The 19096-nt window shown below is 48.4% G+C and overlaps 1 protein-coding gene across 1 annotated transcript; it reads left to right on the plus strand.

Annotated features, from left to right (window-relative positions):
* Positions 1-14008: 14008 nt before the first annotated feature.
* GADD45B (growth arrest and DNA damage inducible beta) lies at positions 14009-17235 on the plus strand. The gene is made up of 4 exons (XM_073655144.1): positions 14009-14282; positions 14600-14701; positions 15091-15307; positions 16577-17235. The coding sequence occupies exons 1-4, from the start codon at positions 14245-14247 to the stop codon at positions 16688-16690; spliced, it is 471 nt and encodes a 156-aa protein (XP_073511245.1). The 5' UTR covers positions 14009-14244; the 3' UTR covers positions 16691-17235.
* The last annotated feature ends 1861 nt before the right edge of the window (positions 17236-19096 follow it).

Raw genomic sequence — 19096 nt, forward strand, 5'->3', positions numbered from 1 at the left:
CAACCTAGTGATCCGTGCTTTAGATCAGTGGATAGTTTTTTTTCTGCTTTGGGTTTGTTGTACGATGATCCTGATCATGTCTCATCTGCTGAGTCTGAATTGAGACGTTTGAGGCAGGGATCAGGTAATGTGGAAAAGTATTGTTCTCACTTCCGTCGGTGGTCTGCCCAGGTGGGGTGGAACGATTCAGCTTTGAAAAGTTTGTTTCTTGCGGGGCTAGGTGAAAAGGTTAAAGATTTGCTGATTGCTTATCCCACACCTGGAAACTTGCAGGAGGCTATGCAATTAGCTATACGGGTGGACAGGAGACTGCGTGCAAGGGTTAATGAGAGCAAATCCTCTGCTATGTCAGCTCCGAGTCTTGAGAGGGTCTGTGCTGACAAAGGAGAGCCGATGGAGATTGGGGCGATGACACCCCGCTCTCAGGAAAAAGACCGCAGGCTTTCTGAAGGTTTGTGCTTCTATTGCGGAAATTCTGGTCATTTTATTAAGAACTGTGTGCTTCGTATGAACAAAGAAAAAAAAATGTTCAGTTACGCCCGTATTGCCTGTTTAAATACAAAGGGAGTATTCCTATCTGCTACTACTGCTGCTCAGGATGAATTAATTGAATTTTGGGTATTTGTGGATTGTGGTTCTACTCTGAATGTGATTGATGGGGGATTCTTGGAAAAACTTACATTAAAACCTAAACCTTTGTCATCCCCTATTGCTGTGGTTTCTGTTGATGGCTCTCCCTTGAAGAGTGTTACTCACAAGGTCTGTGAGTTTCCCCTCACTATTAATGGTGTTCATCAAGAGAATTTGGATTTGGTAGTATTGAATAATTTGCCTTCTCCAGTAATATTGGGGTTGCCCTGGTTAAAATTGCATAATCCTGTACTGGATTGGTCTACCAATGAAATTAAGTCCTGGAGGCCTAAATGTTATGACAAGTGTTGTAACGGACATATTGCTGCGGTGGAAAAAGGGGAATTACCTGTACCTATTCAGGATTTTTGGAGAGTTTTTTTCTGAGGAGGAGTCACAAATTTTGCCTCCCCATAGAGACTATGATTGTACCATTGAATTTGTTCCTGGAGCGACTCTTCCTAAAAGTCGTTTATTTAATCTTACTATTCCTGAGAGAAAGGCTTTGGAGGAATACATACAGACAAGCTTGGTCGCCGGTCACATTAGGCCTTCCAAGTCTCCTGTGGCTGTTGGATTTTTTTTTTGTTAAAAAAAAAGATGGCGGTTTACGTCCTTGTCTGGACTTTCGTGAGATTAATAAAATTACTGTACGCAATCCTTACCCACTGCCATTGATTCCTGATTTGTTTAACCAGTTAGTGGGGGCCAAGTGGTTCTCTAAAATTGATCTCCGGGGGGCATACAATTTGTTGCGCATGAAGGAGGGTGATGAATGGAAGACTGCTTTTAACACTCCTGTGGGTCATTTTGAGAATCTGGTTATGCCTTTTGGTCTTACCAATGCTCCAGCATTTTTTCAGAATCTTATTAATGACATCCTTAGACCTTTGATCGGCAAAAGTGTGGTTGTGTATTTGGATGACTTTCTGATTTATTCGCCTGATCTGGAGTCTCATTGGCGGAGCGTACGTGAGGTTTTACAGTTATTAATGGACAATTCGCTTTTTGCTAAGCTAGAGAAATGTGAGTTCGCTGTACAGAGAATTAGTTTTTTGGGCTACATTATCTCCAGCGAGGGCTTTGAGATGGACCCTGTGAAGGTTCAGGCGGTTCAGGAATGGCCTAGGCCTATTGGTTTGAAATCGATACAGAGGTTTTTGGGTTTCGCCAATTATTACAGAAAATTCATAAAAAAAAATTCTATTATTGTCAAACCGCTGACCGATCTCACTAGGAAAGGTGCTAATGCGGTTCAGTGGACTTCTGAGGCCATTGAAGCTTTTGTGTTTCTAAAGGAGAGGTTCACCTCTGCTCCCATGACCATTTTTGCCTATTTAATCCGGCTCCGCCCTCCTGGCCTTGCTGGACTTCACTGTATTTACTACTCTTGAGCTAGCTTGGTGCTCTGTTACCGTTCTCTGTTAGTTTTGCTATGTCTTCGGACCTCTATGTTCTTTGTTGTGTGTTTGTCTTTGACTGCTACAATTTTTGCTAGGAGGTGTCCAACTTTATCCCAGTCCCTAGTTCTTGTAGGGATCCCTCCCTTGCATCTATAGGTCTTCGTACAGACTAGCCGAGGACTTTAGCGGGTCTGATCGCAGGATCAGGTTCCCCGTTACATCGTAGGGATCCAGTTTAGTTCTATTGTAGGGACAGATCTCCTGTCTTTCCTTAGTGCTTGTAGCAGATCATAACAATATTAATAACCAGGGAAGGGGCCATGGATACTAGCCCCCTCCGTGGCTATTAATATCACCCCTCAGCAGTCCCAGAAATGGTGCATCCATAAGATGCGCCAAATCTGGCGCTTAGCCTCCGCTCTTCCCTCTGCCCTGTAACGGTTGCGAGTTGGGTAATGGGGTTGGGGTTCACGTCAGCCTTGTATTGACGGCTGACGTGAAGCCCAAGTTAGTAATGGAGGACGTCTATAAGACACCCTCATTACGAACCGAATAGTAAAATGGTCGCCACTTTTTCAATAAAAGACACGGCCAGAATAAATTATTTTAATGAAATAAAAAACACGGTTCTACAATTTGTTTTATTACACTCCGTCCGGGAAGCCATCGATGTTCTGAAAAAAACGTAAAATAACAAACAACCATATCCCTCACCTGTCCGTCGTCAATGACGCAGATCACGATCACCGCCAACGAGTGTACCACGACGATCCGTGTCACTTCTACAGCAGTTCCATCAGCCATCACTGATGTCACAGCTGTAGAATACAGCAGTGTATACTGACAGGGGTGTAAAATCACGAGTCAGTATACAGGCTGCAGGATGTCACTGGGGTTCATCAGCTGATGAGCCCCGGTGAGCTAACCACCAACACCCAGGGGAGGTCACGTGACCGATCAGCTGATCGCTGACGACACCGCAGGGCCTGGCAGTTCAGTATACTGCGGGGAGCGAGCCCGCTCCCTGCAGTATACCGCTGGCCGCAGCGCATCACCGCCAAGGACCAGGAGGACACCGGGGGCCGCCGGACAGGTGAGTATGAGTTTTTTTTTATTTCTTTTTTTTTACCGCGGGCACGCAGGCTGGGAGGAACAGACTACTGCTCCTCCCAGCCATGCCGCTCTCTCTGTTATCAGCGGGAACGGCGGTCGGATGAGAGGAGTTGTAGTCCTACTCTCCCGACTTGGGTACCACCCGCAGCACGTTTCCGCCGTGAATTCGCGGCCATTGGCTTTAATTGAAACGCAGCAAATACACAAGTAGAGATATTATACCTGCGGGTTTGCTGCGATTCAATGCAAGTCAATGTGCGCAAATTTGTGGCGGAAACACCCAATGGTCGTGCTGCGGTTTTTAACGCAATGCGAATCCGGAGCGGAAATTTCCGCATCGTGTGCACTGCACAGCTCATCCGGATTACCATTGTTATACCTAGCCGACCTATTAACAAGCATTTTCGCAGCGTTTCTGTGGCAATAAAACCGCCGCGAAAATGCATCAAAAATGCTTTGTGTGCACACAGTATTAGGCAGTAAGTGGTCATGGCACGTGTAAGGCGTTTCCAGAGTGCAGTGGTTAGTACATACCAAATATGGTTTAGAAGGGGTTGTCCCCTAACGGGAAATCTTGGTCTCTGGCTGCAGTTTATTAAAGAAAACAAAACATAAGTGCTTTAGTCACTATCCTCAGGTCCAGCGCTGTGTATATGGCGCTGCTCTCAGTGTCAGCATTGGATGCGGTGCTAACGCATTGTCCACAGTGCGACATTATCCAATCAGTGAGCTCATCAGCTGCTCTTAGACAGAACGCGTCCTTCAGAGTCGCTCAGCTGACTGGATGACGCACTGTTGACATGACATTAACAGCGATGGACCTAGGGATAGTGAGTAGGCCACTTTTTTTTGTAGCAAATTGCAGCTGGGAACTAAAATTTTTCGAAAGGGGGCAACTCCTTTAAGGATAGACAACTGGTGAACTGGCAAAGAGGGTTCATGTGCACACAAGGCTCATTGAGGTGCATGGAATCAAATGCTCGTCCCCTCAGAAGAGCTGCTTTAGTACAATTTCTACGTTTTACTGGCTGTAACAGAAGGTGCCAGAACACACACAGTACATCGCAGTTTGCTACACATGGGGCTGTCTAGCCGCAGCCTGTCAAGAATGCCGTTGCTAACACCTGTCCATCACCTAAACTACCTAGATTGGTCATGTGAACATTAGAGGTCAACCACAGAGCAATTTAAAGAAGGTGGTCTAGCCTGACCATAATGTTTTCTTCTTCATTGTGTGGATAGCAGGGGGGTGTCAAGTACCTGGGGAAAAAATGCACTATAGGAAGAATGCAAGTCACTCGAGGAAGTGTGATGACCTGGGCTATGTTCTCCTGGGAAACCTGGGTTCTGGCATTCATGTGGATGTTACTTTTTCATGTACCACCTACATAACATTATTACAGACCAAGTTCATGGCAATGGTATAACTTGAAGGGGTTATCCACTATCGGACAGCACCTTGGTAAATACTAAATCTCCAGTGTAAAATAAAAATAACAGGTACTCACCTCCCTCTCCAGCGCTATTCTAGCAATGTTGGTGCCAAGTCTCCCAGCACTTGCATGACATTGTTACTTCACATAAGCTCTGCAGACAATCAGTGGCTGCTAGTGGGCAGCGGGAGTCCTCCAATCACTGTGGATGTCCAAGGTTCGTCCAAAGAAAGTGTGAGCAAAGCTGCCCGTTAGCAACCACTGATTGGCTGCAATGCCCACACTGCATAAAAATGTTACACCAACCTCAGGAGACCTAGTGCCAACATCGCCTGAAAAGCAGCAAAGTGTTTTTATTTTACACTGCTGCATACACAGTGGGGGGAATAATTATTTGATCCCTTGCTGTTTTTATAAGTTTGCTCACTGACAAAGACATGAACAGTCTATAATTTTAAGGGTAGGTTAATTTTAACCTTGAGAGATAGAATATCCCCCCAAAAAATCTAGAAAATCACATTGTATGAATTAAATACTTTAATTTGCATTTTGCTGTGAGAAATAAGCATTTGATTCCTCTGGCAAACAACACTTAATACTTGGTGGCAAAACCCTTGTTGGCAAGCACAGCAGTCAGACTTTTTTGTAGTTGATGATGAGGGTTGCGCACATGTCAGGAGGAATTTTGGTCCACTCCTCTTTCCAGATCATCTCTAAATCATTCAGATTTTGAGGCTGGGAAAAATGCAGGGAAAAATGCAATGTCCTACATCTGGGCAATAAAAATGAAAAAAGCATATACAGAATGGGAGGAATAGAGCTAAGCAACAGTACATGTGAAAAAGACTTAGGTATACTAATAGATCAGACTGAACATGAGTCAACAGTGTGATGCAGTAGCAAAAAATACCAAATACAATTCTGGGATGTATTAACAGAAGCATACAGTTTAGATCACGTGAAGTCATTATCGCACGTTACTCCTCTTTGGTCAGACCTCATCTGGAATACTGTGTCCAGTTTTGGGCAACACATTTTAAAAAAGACATCAACAAACTGGAGCAAGTTCAGAGAAGAGCGACCAGAATGGTGACCGGTCTGCAAACCATGTTGCAGAATTTGGGAATGTTTAGCTTGCAAAAAAGAAGACTGAGAGGAGACTTAATAGCTGTCTACAAATATCTCAAGGGCTGTCACATTGTAGAAGGATCATCTTTATTCTCGTTTGCACAAGGAAAGACTAGAAGCAATGGGATGAAACACAGATTAGATATTAGAAAAAACTTTTTGACAGGGTGATCAATGAGTGGAACAAGCTGCCATGAGAGGTGGTGAGTTCCCCTTCAATGGACGTCTTCAAACAGAAGCTGGACAGACATCTGTCTGAGATGATTTAGTGAATCCTGCTTTGAGCAGGGGGTTGGACCAGATGACCCAGGAGGTCCCTTCCAACTCCACCATTCTATGATTCTATGCTGTCGCTTGGCAACTCAGAGCTTCAACTCCCTCCATAAGTTTTCTATGGGATTAAGGTCTGGAGACTGGCTAGGCCACTCCATGACCTTCCTGTGCTTCTTTTTGAGCCACTCCTTTGTTGCCTTGGCTGTATGTTTTGGGTCATTGTCTTGCTGGAAGACCCAGCCACGACCCATCTTCACTGCGATGCTCTTACTGAGGAAAGGAGGTTGTTGGCCAAAATCTCACGATACATGACCCCATCCATCTTCCCTTCAGTACGGTGTAGTTGTCATGTCTCCTTTGCAGAAAAGCACCCCAAAGTATAATGTTTTCCCCACCATGCTTCACGGTTGAGACGATGTTCTTAGGGTTGTACTCATCCTTCATCCTCCAAACATGGCGAGTTGAGTTAATGCCAAAGAGCTAAATTTTTGTCTCATCTGACCACGGTACCTTCTCCCAAAAACTCACAGAATCAGCCAGGTGTTCATTGGCAAACTTCAGACGGGCCAGCACATGTGCCTTCTTGATCAGGGGGACCTTGCGGGCACTGCAGGATTTTAAACCTTTAAGGCGTAATGTGTTATTAATGGTTTTCTTGATGACTGTGGTCCCAGCTGCCTTGAGGTCATTAACAAGTTCCCCCTGTGTAGGTTTGGGCTGATCTCTCACCTTCCTCATGATCAAGGATACCCCCACGAGGTGACATTTTGCATGGTGCCCCAGATCGATGTCGATTGACAGTCATTTTGTATTTCTTCCATTTTCTTACTATTGCAATTGCCTCCTTCTCACCCAGCGTCTTACTTATCGTTTTGTAGCCCATTCCAGCTTTGTACAGGTCTATGATCTTGTCCCTGACATCCTTAGAAAGCTCTTTGGTCTTGCTCATGTTGTAGAGGTTAGAGTCTGACTGATTAATTGAGTTTGTGGACAGAAGTCTTTTATACAGTGGGTACGGAAAGTATTCACACCCCTTTAAATTTTTCACTTTGTTTTATTACAGCCATTTGGTAAATAATAAAAAGTTATTTTTTTCTCATTAAAGTACACTCTGCACCCCATCTTGACTGAAAAAAAAACAGAAATGTAGAAATTTTTGCAAATTTATTAAAAAGAAACAACTGAAATATCACATGGTCATAAGTATTCAGACCCTTTGCTCAGACACTCATATTTAAGTCACATGCTGTCCATTTCCTTGTGATCCTCCTTGAGATGGTTCTACTCCTTCATTGGAGTCCAGCTGTGTTTAATTAAACTGATAGGACTTGATTTGGAAAGGCACACACCTGTCTATATAACACCTCACAGCTCACAGGCATGTCAGACCAAATGAGAATCATGAGCTCAAAGGAACAGCCCAAGGAGCTCAGAGACAGAATTGTGGCAAGGCACAGATCTGGCCAAGGTTGCGAAAGAATTTCTGCATTACTCAAGGTTCCTAAGAGCACAGTGGCCTCCATAATCCTTAAATGGAAAAAGTTTGGGACTACCAGAAGTCTTCCTAGACCTGGCTGTCCAGCCAAACTGAGCAAACGCGGGAGAAGAGCCTTGGTGAGAGAGGTAAAGAAGAACTCCAAGATCACTGTGGCTGAGCTCCAGAGATGCAGTAGGGAGATGGGAAAAAGTTCCACAAAGTCAACTATCACTGCACACCTCCACCAGTCGGGCCTTTATGGCAGTGACCTGATAGAAGCCTCTCCTCAGTGCAAGACACATGAAAGCCTGCATAGAGTTTGCTCGAAAACACATGAAGGACTCCCAGACTATGAGCAATAAGATTTTCTGGTCTGATGAGACGAAGATAGAACTTTTTGGTGATAATTCTAAGCGGTATGTGTGGAGAAAACCAGGCACTGCTCATCACCTGTCACCAAGTACAGAGATATCCTGGATGAAAACCTCTTCCAGAGTGCTCTGGACCTCAGACTTGGCCAAAGGTTCACCTTCCAACAAGACAATGACCCTAAGCACACAGCTAAAATAACAAGGAGTGGCTTCAGAACAAATCTGTGACCATTCTTGACTGGCCCAGCCAGAGCCCTGACCTATGCTCAATTGAGCATCTCTAGAGAGACCTGAAAATGGCTGTCCACCAACGTTCACCATCCAACCTGACGGAACTGGAGAGGATCTGCAAGGAAGAATGGCATAGGATCCCCAAATCCAGGTGTGAAAAACTTGTTGATCATTTCCCAAGAAGACTCATGGCTGTACTAGCTGTAAAGGGTGCTTCTACTCAATACTGAGCAAAGGGTCTGAATACGTATGACCATGTGATATTTTCAGTTTTTTAATAAATTTGCAAAAATCTCTACATTTGTTTTTTTTGCAGTCAAGATGGGGTGTAGAGTGTACTTTAATGAGAAAGAAAAAAATGAACTTTTTAGAACTGACCAAATGGCTGCACTGAAACAAAGAGTGAAACATTTAAAGGGGTCTAAATACTTTCCGTACCCACTGTACAGGTGACTATGTAAGACAGCTGTCTTTAATGCAGGTAACAAATTGATTAGGAGCGTCTAACTGGTCTGTAGGAGCCAGAACTCATAATGGTTTGTAGGGGATCAAATATTTATTTCTCACTGAAAAATGAAAACAAAATGTATCTAACTTATACAATGTGATTTTCTTGATTTTTTTTTGGGGGGGGGGGGGGGGATATTCTATCTCTCAATGTTAAAATTAACCTACCCTCAACATTATAGACTGTTCATGTCTTTGTCAGTGGGTAAACTTACAAAAACAGCAAGGGATGAAATACTTATTTCCCCGACTGTATTATATAAAAAGGTGTTGTCCAGGTAGAGGACCCTATTGAGGAACTTTCAGATGCTGTTCACTACAAGAAATGTACCGTAGTAAGGGACTGTCGGCTGCCATGCAACACCAAAAGAAATGCAACCTAGACGGGGACTTTCAGCTGCTGTGCACTTCCACAAGAAATGATCCCTAGTCATGGGGCTTTCAGCTGCTGTGCACTTCTCCTACACAAAATGTTCCCCACACAGGGACTAGAGTACATTTCTGACACAATATAGTTGCTCAAATTATGATGAATTTGTCAGCCATGTTTGGCCTTATCCCCTCCCAGATAAGTAATTTCTCCATCTCCTCCATGGCCTGACTCCGCGTATATTGGTCTGCACTGAGATGACATCCGAGTGCAGTTCGATGTTTCACAGGCACCCATAGACTTGTACGAGTGCAAGTGAAACGAGTCTTGCTGCAAATCGCAGCATTGTTCTCTCATGCCGAATCGGCATGAGAAAATTATCGCTGATCTGAGCTGCTCCATAAAATAACACGAAGCCGAGTGCTAGCGATGTTTTATCACATAGCGCTCAGCTGTATTGTACGGTATCGTGACTCCGGCCTAAGGGGCACAATTGGCACCTACACATAGCTGTAATCTGGAGAACACTGCTGCCCCTCAGTATTGCTTCCCCCCTGTTATTGTGGTGCTGGGTTTTTGGGGTGTAACTTTCACTGTAAGGATTCTGTACTGACAATTTGGAAGGGATTGGATCCGTGCACCAGCTGGCACTCAGGATGCATACTATTTGTTTATTAACCATGTGTAATTCTGTGACACTCGACAACCATGCCAGAAGTGAAGAAGCTCCTCACACGGCGGCACAGGGAAGCTCCATACAGCGGCGCAGGGAAGCTCCATACAGCGGCGCAGGGAAGCTCCATACAGCGGCGCAGGGAAGCTCCATACAGCGGCGCAGGGAAGCTCCATACAGCGGCGCAGGGAAGCTCCATACAGCGGCGCAGGGAAGCTCCATACAGCGGCGCAGGGAAGCTCCATACAGCGGCGCAGGGAAGCTCCATACAGCGGCGCAGTGAAGCTCCATACAGCGGCGCAGTGAAGCTTCATACAGCGGCGGCGCAGGGAAGCTCCATACAGCGGCGCAGTGAAGCTCCATACAGCGGCGCAGTGAAGCTTCATACAGCGGCGGCGCAGGGAAGCTTCATACAGCGGCGGCGCAGGGAAGCTCCATACAGCGGCGCAGTGAAGCTCCATACAACGGCGGTGCAGGGAAGCTCCATACAGCGGCGCAGTGAAGCTCCATACAGCGGCGGCGCAGGGAAGCTCCATACAGCGGCGCAGGGAAGCTCCATACAGCAGCGGCGCAGGGAAGCTCCATACAACGGCGCAGTGAAGCTCCATACAGCGGCGGCGCAGGGAAGCTCCATACAGCGGCGGCGCAGTGAAGCTTCATACAGCGGCGGCGCAGGGAAGCTCCATACAGCGGCGCAGTGAAGCTCCATACAACGGCGGCGCAGGGAAGCTCCATACAGCGGCGCAGTGAAGCTCCATACAGCGGCGCAGTGAAGCTCCATACAGCGGCGGCGCAGGGAAGCTCCATACAGCGGCGGCGCAGGGAAGCTCCATACAACGGCGGCGCAGGGAAGCTCCATACAGCGGCGGCGCAGTGAAGCTCCATACAGCTGCGCAGTGAAGCTCCATACACCGGCGCAGTGAAGCTCCATACAGCGGCGGCGCAGGGAAGCTCCATACAGCGGCGCAGGGAAGCTCCATACAACGGCGGCGCAGGGAAGCTCCATACAGCGGCGCAGTGAAGCTCCATACAGCGGCGCAGTGAAGCTCCATACAGCGGCGGCGCAGGGAAGCTCCATACAGCGGCGGCGCAGTGAAGCTCCATACAGCGGCGCAGGGAAGCTCCATACAGCGGCGGCGCAGGGAAGCTCCATACAACGGCGCAGTGAAGCTCCATACAGCGGCGGCGCAGGGAAGCTCCATACAGCGGCGGCGCAGTGAAGCTCCATACAGCGGCGCAGTGAAGCTTCATACAGCGGCGGCGCAGGGAAGCTCCATACAACGGCGCAGTGAAGCTCCATACAGCGGCGGCGCAGGGAAGCTCCATACAACGGCGCAGTGAAGCTCCATACAGCGGCGGCGCAGGGAAGCTCCATACAGCGGCGGCGCAGTGAAGCTCCATACAGCGGCGCAGTGAAGCTTCATACAGCGGCGGCGCAGGGAAGCTCCATACAGCGGCGGCGCAGTGAAGCTCCATACAGCAGCGGCGCAGGGAAGCTCCATACAGCGGCGGCGCAGGGAAGCTCCATACAGCGGCGCAGGGAAGCTCCATACAACGGCGCAGTGAAGCTCCATACAGCGGCGGCGCAGGGAAGCTCCATACAGCGGCGGCGCAGGGAAGCTCCATACAGCGGCGCAGGGAAGCTCCATACAGCGGCGGCGCAGGGAAGCTCCATACAGCGGCGGCGCAGTGAAGCTCCATACAGCTGCGCAGTGAAGCTCCATACAGCGGCGCACTGAAGCTCCATACAGCGGCGGCGCAGGGAAGCTCCATACAGCTGCGCAGTGAAGCTCCATACAGCGGCGCACTGAAGCTCCATACAGCGGCGGCGCAGGGAAGCTCCATACAGCTGCGCACTGAAGCTCCATACAGCGGCGGCGCAGTGAAGCTCCATACAGCGGCGCAGTGAAGCTCCATACAGCGGCGCAGTGAAGCTCCATACAACGGCGCACTGAAGCTCCATACAGCGGCGGCGCAGTGAAGCTCCATACAGCGGCGCAGGGAAGCTCCATACAGCGGCGGCGCAGTGAAGCTCCATACAGCGGCGCAGTGAAGCTCCATACGGCGGCGCACTGAAGCTCCATACAGCGGCGGCGCAGGGAAGCTCCATACAGCGGCGCAGGGAAGCTCCATACAGCGGCGCAGGGAAGCTCCATACAGCGGCGGCGCAGGGAAGCTCCATACAACGGCGGCGGCGCAGTGAAGCTCCATACAGCGGCGGCGCAGGGAATCTCCATACAGCGGCGCAGTGAAGCTCCATACAGCGGCGGCGCAGGGAAGCTCCATACAGCGGCGGCGCAGTGAAGCTCCATACAGCGGCGCAGTGAAGCTCCATACAGCGGCGCACTGAAGCTCCATACAGCGGCGCACTGAAGCTCCATACAGCGGCGGCGCAGGGAAGCTCCATACAGCTGCGCAGTGAAGCTCCATACAGCAGCGCACTGAAGCTCCATACAGCTGCGCACTGAAGCTCCATACAGCGGCGGCGCAGTGAAGCTCCATACAGCTGCGCAGTGAAGCTCCATACAGCGGCGCAGTGAAGCTCCATACAGCGGCGCACTGAAGCTCCATACAGCGGCGGCGCAGTGAAGCTCCATACAGCGGCGCAGGGAAGCTCCATACAGCGGCGCAGGGAAGCTCCATACAGCGGCGGCGCAGTGAAGCTCCATACAGCGGCGCAGTGAAGCTCCATACAGCGGCGCAGTGAAGCTCCATACAGCGGCGCACTGAAGCTCCATACAGCGGCGGCGCAGTGAAGCTCCATACAGCGGCGGCGCAGTGAAGCTCCATACAGCGGCGCAGGGAAGCTCCATACAGCGGCGCAGGGAAGCTCCATACAACGGCGGCGCAGGGAAGCTCCATACAACGGCGGCGCAGGGAAGCTCCATACAGCGGCGGCGCAGGGAAGCTCCATACAGCGGCGGCGCAGGGAAGCTCCATACAGCGGCGGCGCAGGGAAGCTCCATACAGCGGCGCAGTGAAGCTCCATACAGCGGCGGCGCAGGGAAGCTCCATACAGCGGCGGCGCAGTGAAGCTCCATACAGCTGCGCAGTGAAGCTCCATACAGCGGCGCACTGAAGCTCCATACAGCGGCGGCGCAGGGAAGCTCCATACAGCTGCGCAGTGAAGCTCCATACAGCGGCGCACTGAAGCTCCATACAGCGGCGGCGCAGGGAAGCTCCATACAGCTGCGCACTGAAGCTCCATACAGCGGCGGCGCAGTGAAGCTCCATACAGCTGCGCAGTGAAGCTCCATACAGCGGCGCAGTGAAGCTCCATACAACGGCGCACTGAAGCTCCATACAGCGGCGGCGCAGTGAAGCTCCATACAGCGGCGCAGGGAAGCTCCATACAGCGGCGGCGCAGTGAAGCTCCATACAGCGGCGCAGTGAAGCTCCATACAGCGGCGCACTGAAGCTCCATACAGCGGCGGCGCAGGGAAGCTCCATACAGCGGCGCAGGGAAGCTCCATACAACGGCGCAGGGAAGCTCCATACAGCGGCGGCGGCGCAGTGAAGCTCCATACAGCGGCGGCGCAGGGAAGCTCCATACAGCGGCGCAGTGAAGCTCCATACAGCGGCGGCGCAGTGAAGCTCCATACAGCTGCGCAGTGAAGCTCCATACAGCGGCGCACTGAAGCTCCATACAGCGGCGGCGCAGGGAAGCTCCATACAGCTGCGCAGTGAAGCTCCATACAGCGGCGCACTGAAGCTCCATACAGCTGCGCACTGAAGCTCCATACAGCGGCAGCGCAGTGAAGCTCCATACAGCGGCGGCGCAGGGAAGCTCCATACAGCGGCGCAGTGAAGCTCCATACAGCGGCGGCGCAAGGAAGCTCCATACAGCGGCGGCGCAGTGAAGCTCCATACAGCTGCGCAGTGAAGCTCCATACAGCGGCGCACTGAAGCTCCATACAGCGGCGCACTGAAGCTCCATACAGCGGCGGCGCAGGGAAGCTCCATACAGCTGCGCAGTTAAGCTCCATACAGCGGCGCACTGAAGCTCCATACAGCGGCGCACTGAAGCTCCATACAGCGGCGGCGCAGTGAAGCTCCATACAGCTGCGCAGTGAAGCTCCATACAGCGGCGCACTGAAGCTCCATACAGCGGCGGCGCAGGGAAGCTCCATACAGCGGCGCAGGGAAGCTCCATACAGCGGCGCAGGGAAGCTCCATACAGCGGCGGCGCAGTGAAGCTCCATACAGCGGCGCAGTGAAGCTCCATACAGCGGCGGCGCAGGGAAGCTCCATACAGCGGCGGCGCAGGGAAGCTCCATACAGCGGCGGCGCAGGGAAGCTCCATACAGCGGCGCAGTGAAGCTCCATACAGCGGCGCAGGGAAGCTCCATACAGCGGCGCAGTGAAGCTCCATACAGCGGCGGCGCAGGGAAGCTCCATACAGCGGCGGCGCAGGGAAGCTCCATACACAGTGCCGTCAGTCTGTGACGTCCTTTCCGCCTACATATCTCCAGTACATGGTAGAGCCTGACCACGCCCACTGTCGGAGCACATATAAGGAGAGCCGGCAGCGGAGCGCTGCAGAGACGCATGTGATTGCCTGGAGTGCGGAGCGATCTGGGATTGTCACCACACACGGGATTATTTTTCAGCACGACTAAGGCGGCTTTGTCCACTATGACATTGGAGGATATTGATATATGCGATAACGAAACGTAAGTTGTGCCTTCATGCTGGGGAGCCGTCCCGTATCGCAGGTTGTCTCCAGTCCGCTCTCAGGACTGTACGGATTGTGTACATAGTGCTCCATCCATATTGTCTATATTCCATGCAGCGCAATATTCCACGCTGCACAGACAGGCGGGTATGCTGTGTGCAGTGCCACCTGTCACTCCTGATTGTGTGCGCTATACACCATGTCGCCTTGTGTCACTCCTGACTGTCTCCTATACACCATGTCGCCTGCTGTCTCTGTACACCTGCCACTCCTGACTGTCTCCTATACACCATGTCGCCTGCTGTCTCCGTACAGGATGCATCCTGTGGCCACGGCTCTAGAGGACGTCCTTGTTGGTGCCCACAGACGAGGCTCACTGACTATTGGGGTTTATGAATCGGCCAAGCTGATGGACAGGTATGTTTCCTGTGGCTGTACTATATTCCCAGTGGTGATGATGCCTGTACACTGGTGTGTTCATGTGTATAATGTGGTAGTGCTTGGGGCTCATCTATATTGCTAATGGGTGATCCACACGGTTAGCGATATCATGGCTTTGGGGTTTTCTTTTTTTAGCTATTAAGGACTCATCACAGTCCCTGTACTTGGGACCCCTGCCCCCCCCCCCCCATACGACTGCGATATTTACACCCCTGGGTGTAATGGCATATTGGCCAGTCAATCATGTCCCACTGTGACCCCTCACAGCTGTATAAGTCTTTGAATAGGCATGTAACCATTACATGTGTTGCTGCAATGTCAATGTTTCTGGTCTGTAACATTACACCATTTCTCCCTTGGCTCAGAGATCCTGACAGTGTGGTACTGTGTCTTCTGGCAGCAGATCCGGAACATGAAGCTGATGTTGCGTTAAGCATACACTTTACACTGCTACAAGCCTTCTGCTGTGACAACGACATCAACATTTTGAGGGTATCAGGCCTTCAGCGCTTGTCAGAGATTATTCATTGTCAAATCGAACCCATCTCTGAGCCCATGGACTTACACTGCATCCTGGTATCGGTAAGTTCCCACGCTACATGTCTGACTTTCTAAGCGCCTTACCATAAACCAAATACTTCAGCTGCAGCCGCCCAGTTTAGATTTACACCTTATTAGCCTATTTATTAGATTTTTTTTTTTTCAGAATTGCTCTTGAAATAAAACCTTGGGCATGAGGTTAGTCTGCTCTTTGCCCTACAAATCAGCAAGCTATTAGAGCCTTACAATCCTAAGATTCCTTAATCTTTTTGACAAATTATAATGGTACGTGTTTTATATCTGATCCTTGTGTATGGAGCGGCGCCCACACCATACCAGGCAGGTGCAGGCTGTAATGCATAGCTGGCACCTGCCTGTAAACAGATGCTGGAGGACTGTCATTAACGACAGCAATCTATGATGGCAGTATTTAAATGAAGTCCATGCCAGTGAGGTCACTGGCTTCCATTGACTTTCCCTTAGGACAGTCATGTCTGCTGAAGGCCCCCGTCTTAGTCCTTCTATGAAGGCCAGACTTTATGGGAGAACGCCTTTTCCACTATACCACAATATTGATGTATAAGTGATTTGCACGATTCTAGATTTAAGCACCCTAAATGCAAAATAAAGTGACTAAAAAATCACAGCTCCATCGACCTAAAAATAAAAATGTTACAGGTCTCTAAAAAAAATGGCAACTCGGTACTTTAATTTTTTTTCCCCTCCTTTGTGTAACTTCACTGCATTGGTACCCCCCTCCCCCCCCCCCCCCCCCCCCCAAAAAAAAAAAATACATTGGTGCAATTCAAAACTACAACCTGTCCCCTTTTAATATAAAAACAACAACAAAAAAACACCTCATAATGTTATATTGACATTGGTGGGGGAAAAAGTGACTTTTGGAAGAAGGGGAGGCAAAAGGCAAACTGGAAAATCGGGGGGAGAAGGTGTTAACAATGGTCTTTGTGACACTTTGATGGAACACCAATTAAAATCAAAACCAAGTCACAAGTCTTGGCTGGTGAAAGTGCCAATTGTGGGATGACCTCCTTAAAGGGGTTGTTCAGTGAAAAGGGGCATGTCTGCAGTCAGTCACTGTGTGACTGCAGACTTGTGAATCTTTTACCCCCAGCACGGTGTGTGTGATCAGACAACCCCTTTAAGGAAAGCACAGGAGTATTCTTAAACCATGCTGTCTAAATGATACTGGCCCCATTGTACTGAATTAAAAATTGCTTTAACTTCACTGACACAAATGAGTGGTGTATAATTTTATAACTGTTTTTTTTGCCATTTGTTTCTTGTATACAGAATCCGCACAGCAATCCCTGGAAATGTTCAAGCTTGGATGAGGTCTTCAATTATTGTGCTGAATGTAAATCCAGAAACCAGTGGATACCCTTCATGTCCCTAATGGACAGGTGATGCCTCTGGACCCTGCCTACATCTAGTTACTTTTTGCACTGTTGAGTTCACAGAAAATTGACTGTTGTATTTCTTCTGTGCCACTTGGTGTCATGGAGCTATTGTACTGTTTGTATTGTAACATAGGCATGCAGCTGGATCTGCAAGGCACTTTGTACTTTTTTGTAGACTCTGGACCAAGAAGGATTATATTTTACATATTTAGTTTTTATATATCTGGCTTGTGGTGGCTTACCAGCGGCGGTGCCTTGATTGTGGAACCCTTCCTCAGGATCTCATTTCACCTTGGAATACGGTTTACTGTATTTAAGCTCGGCTCCACTGTCAAGCTTTTATATGATTGGTCAACACCACCTGCAAAATTGTGGTTTGCAATAGGGTTTTTTAACTTTTATATTAAAGAATGGTTAGAAAAAAACAAACCACAAATTTAAAACTGTCAGTGTGAAAAAACGATTGTCATGTTCTAATTCTTCAAAATTTTAATAAATCTTTGCAGTTAAAAATTTTAGTCCCATATTTGTCTGTATCTTATATGGGCAACATGTTACTGTGGAAAGTTTCACTGACCCCGTTTTTTTTTTTTTTTTTTTCTTGAACGAATTGCTAAAAGTTGAGCCAGCGAACAATCCTTTGGTCAGGGTAACTGGATCCATGGTTATATCGGCGAATAGGAATTGAGTGGCAGACGTTGATCTGCAGCTATAGCCTTGGGCTACTGAGGTTTATTCTGCCTCACACTTTAGAGCTCAGCTGGTCTTTGTTTTTACATTCTCAGATCGCATGTTAATGGTTGTCACATCCCCCAGCTTCTGTCACCAGGCATCACTGTATTTAATCTGACTTTTTGTACCGTTAACTTGTAGGGTTCAGAATGCTGCGCTGCTCCCATGCAGTAAGAACAATGCATGTTTTGTTTTTTTTACTTTAAATAGTACTTAATTGATAAAATGTCTTGTTTCTGCATTGTGCCAATCCCCTCATCGGGACAAATTATCATGATAAAACTGTATTGTTCAAAGTAGACCTAGTACTTGGTACTGCATGAGAGCCGCTCAGCATTCTGAACCCTACAGTCTGACTTTAGAAAACTCCTTTCCATTTATGGGCTAGCTTTGATCTGGGATGAGGGTTGCCAGTACAATCTTCTCTCTAAAAGGCAATGGTTTCCTGGTAATGACTTTATCCACTGGCCGTCATGCAAGGCATTATGGTATATGGGGTGACAGGGTGAAGGCTGGGGTTCTCTTTAGGATCTAAGTGGAGTGGCTTAAGTGAAATTTGTCCATGGAAGCCCAGCTGCCAGGTTTCCATGCATAGTACACTATTACAGTATAACTGGCCTCATTCTAGATGATCTTCAAATGTTGAAGCAAATGCAAGAATTGGTCCAAGATCTTAAACTGTTTTGGCATCATTAAACTGCTCAAGCTACTGCAGCACCACCCTTGATCATCCAAAGAACCCACGCAACCTTTTTTTTTTTCTTTAGGTGACCCTTTAACCCCTTCGCAACCCTGGGATTTGCTGTTTTTGCTCCCCTTGTTCCCATAACTGTTTTTATTTTTTGGTCAATATGGCCGTGTGAGGGCTTATTTTTTGCAGGATGAGTTGTACTTTTGAACGACATTACTGGTTTTACCATATAGTGTATGAGAAAAAAATTCCAAGTGCGGTCAAAGTGCAATACCACAGATGGTGTTTTTTTTTTTTTTTTGTTTGTTTTTTTTACCACGTTCACTGAATGCTAAAACTGACCTGCCTTTATTATTCTCCAGGTCATTACGAGTTCGTAGACCCCAAACATGTATAGGTTCTTTTTTTATTTAAGTGGTGAAAAATTCCAAAGCTTGCTTAAAAAAAACTAAATTTTTCGGGATCTGGGGCCGGGTGAGGGCTTATTTCTTGCGCACTGAGCTGAAGTTTTTATTGATACCATTTTGGGGTAGATCCAATGTTTTGATCACCCATTATTGCATTTTATTGCAATGTTGCAGCGACCCAAAAAAAAAAAATGTAATTCTGGCGTTTAGAATTTTTTTTTTTCTCGTTACGCTGTTTACCGATCGGATTAATTCTTTTTGTATATTGATAGATCGGGCGATACCAAATATGTGTTTTTGTTTTTTTTTATTTTGAATGTAAACTTTTTTTTTTTTTTTGCATGCTTCTATAGTCTCCATAGGGGGCTAGAAGCAGCACTTGTCTGATCGCCTCTGCTACATAGAGGTAATGAGCGGATCACCTCTATGTAGCAGAAATGCTCCTGTGCGGAGTGCCAACCACTAGGTGTCGCTCATAGCGATCAGTACATGACCACCACTGGAGTCTGCTGCAGACCCAGGGTTGTCATGCCCACTCATCAGTGACCCGCGATCACGTGACTGGGTGAGTGATGTGCTTCCA

The sequence above is a fragment of the Phyllobates terribilis genome, unplaced genomic scaffold (assembly GCF_046119375.1).
Source record: "Phyllobates terribilis strain yellow unplaced genomic scaffold, ASM4611937v1 Scaffold_1__5_contigs__length_1240528914, whole genome shotgun sequence".
Taxonomy (NCBI): domain Eukaryota; kingdom Metazoa; phylum Chordata; class Amphibia; order Anura; family Dendrobatidae; genus Phyllobates; species Phyllobates terribilis.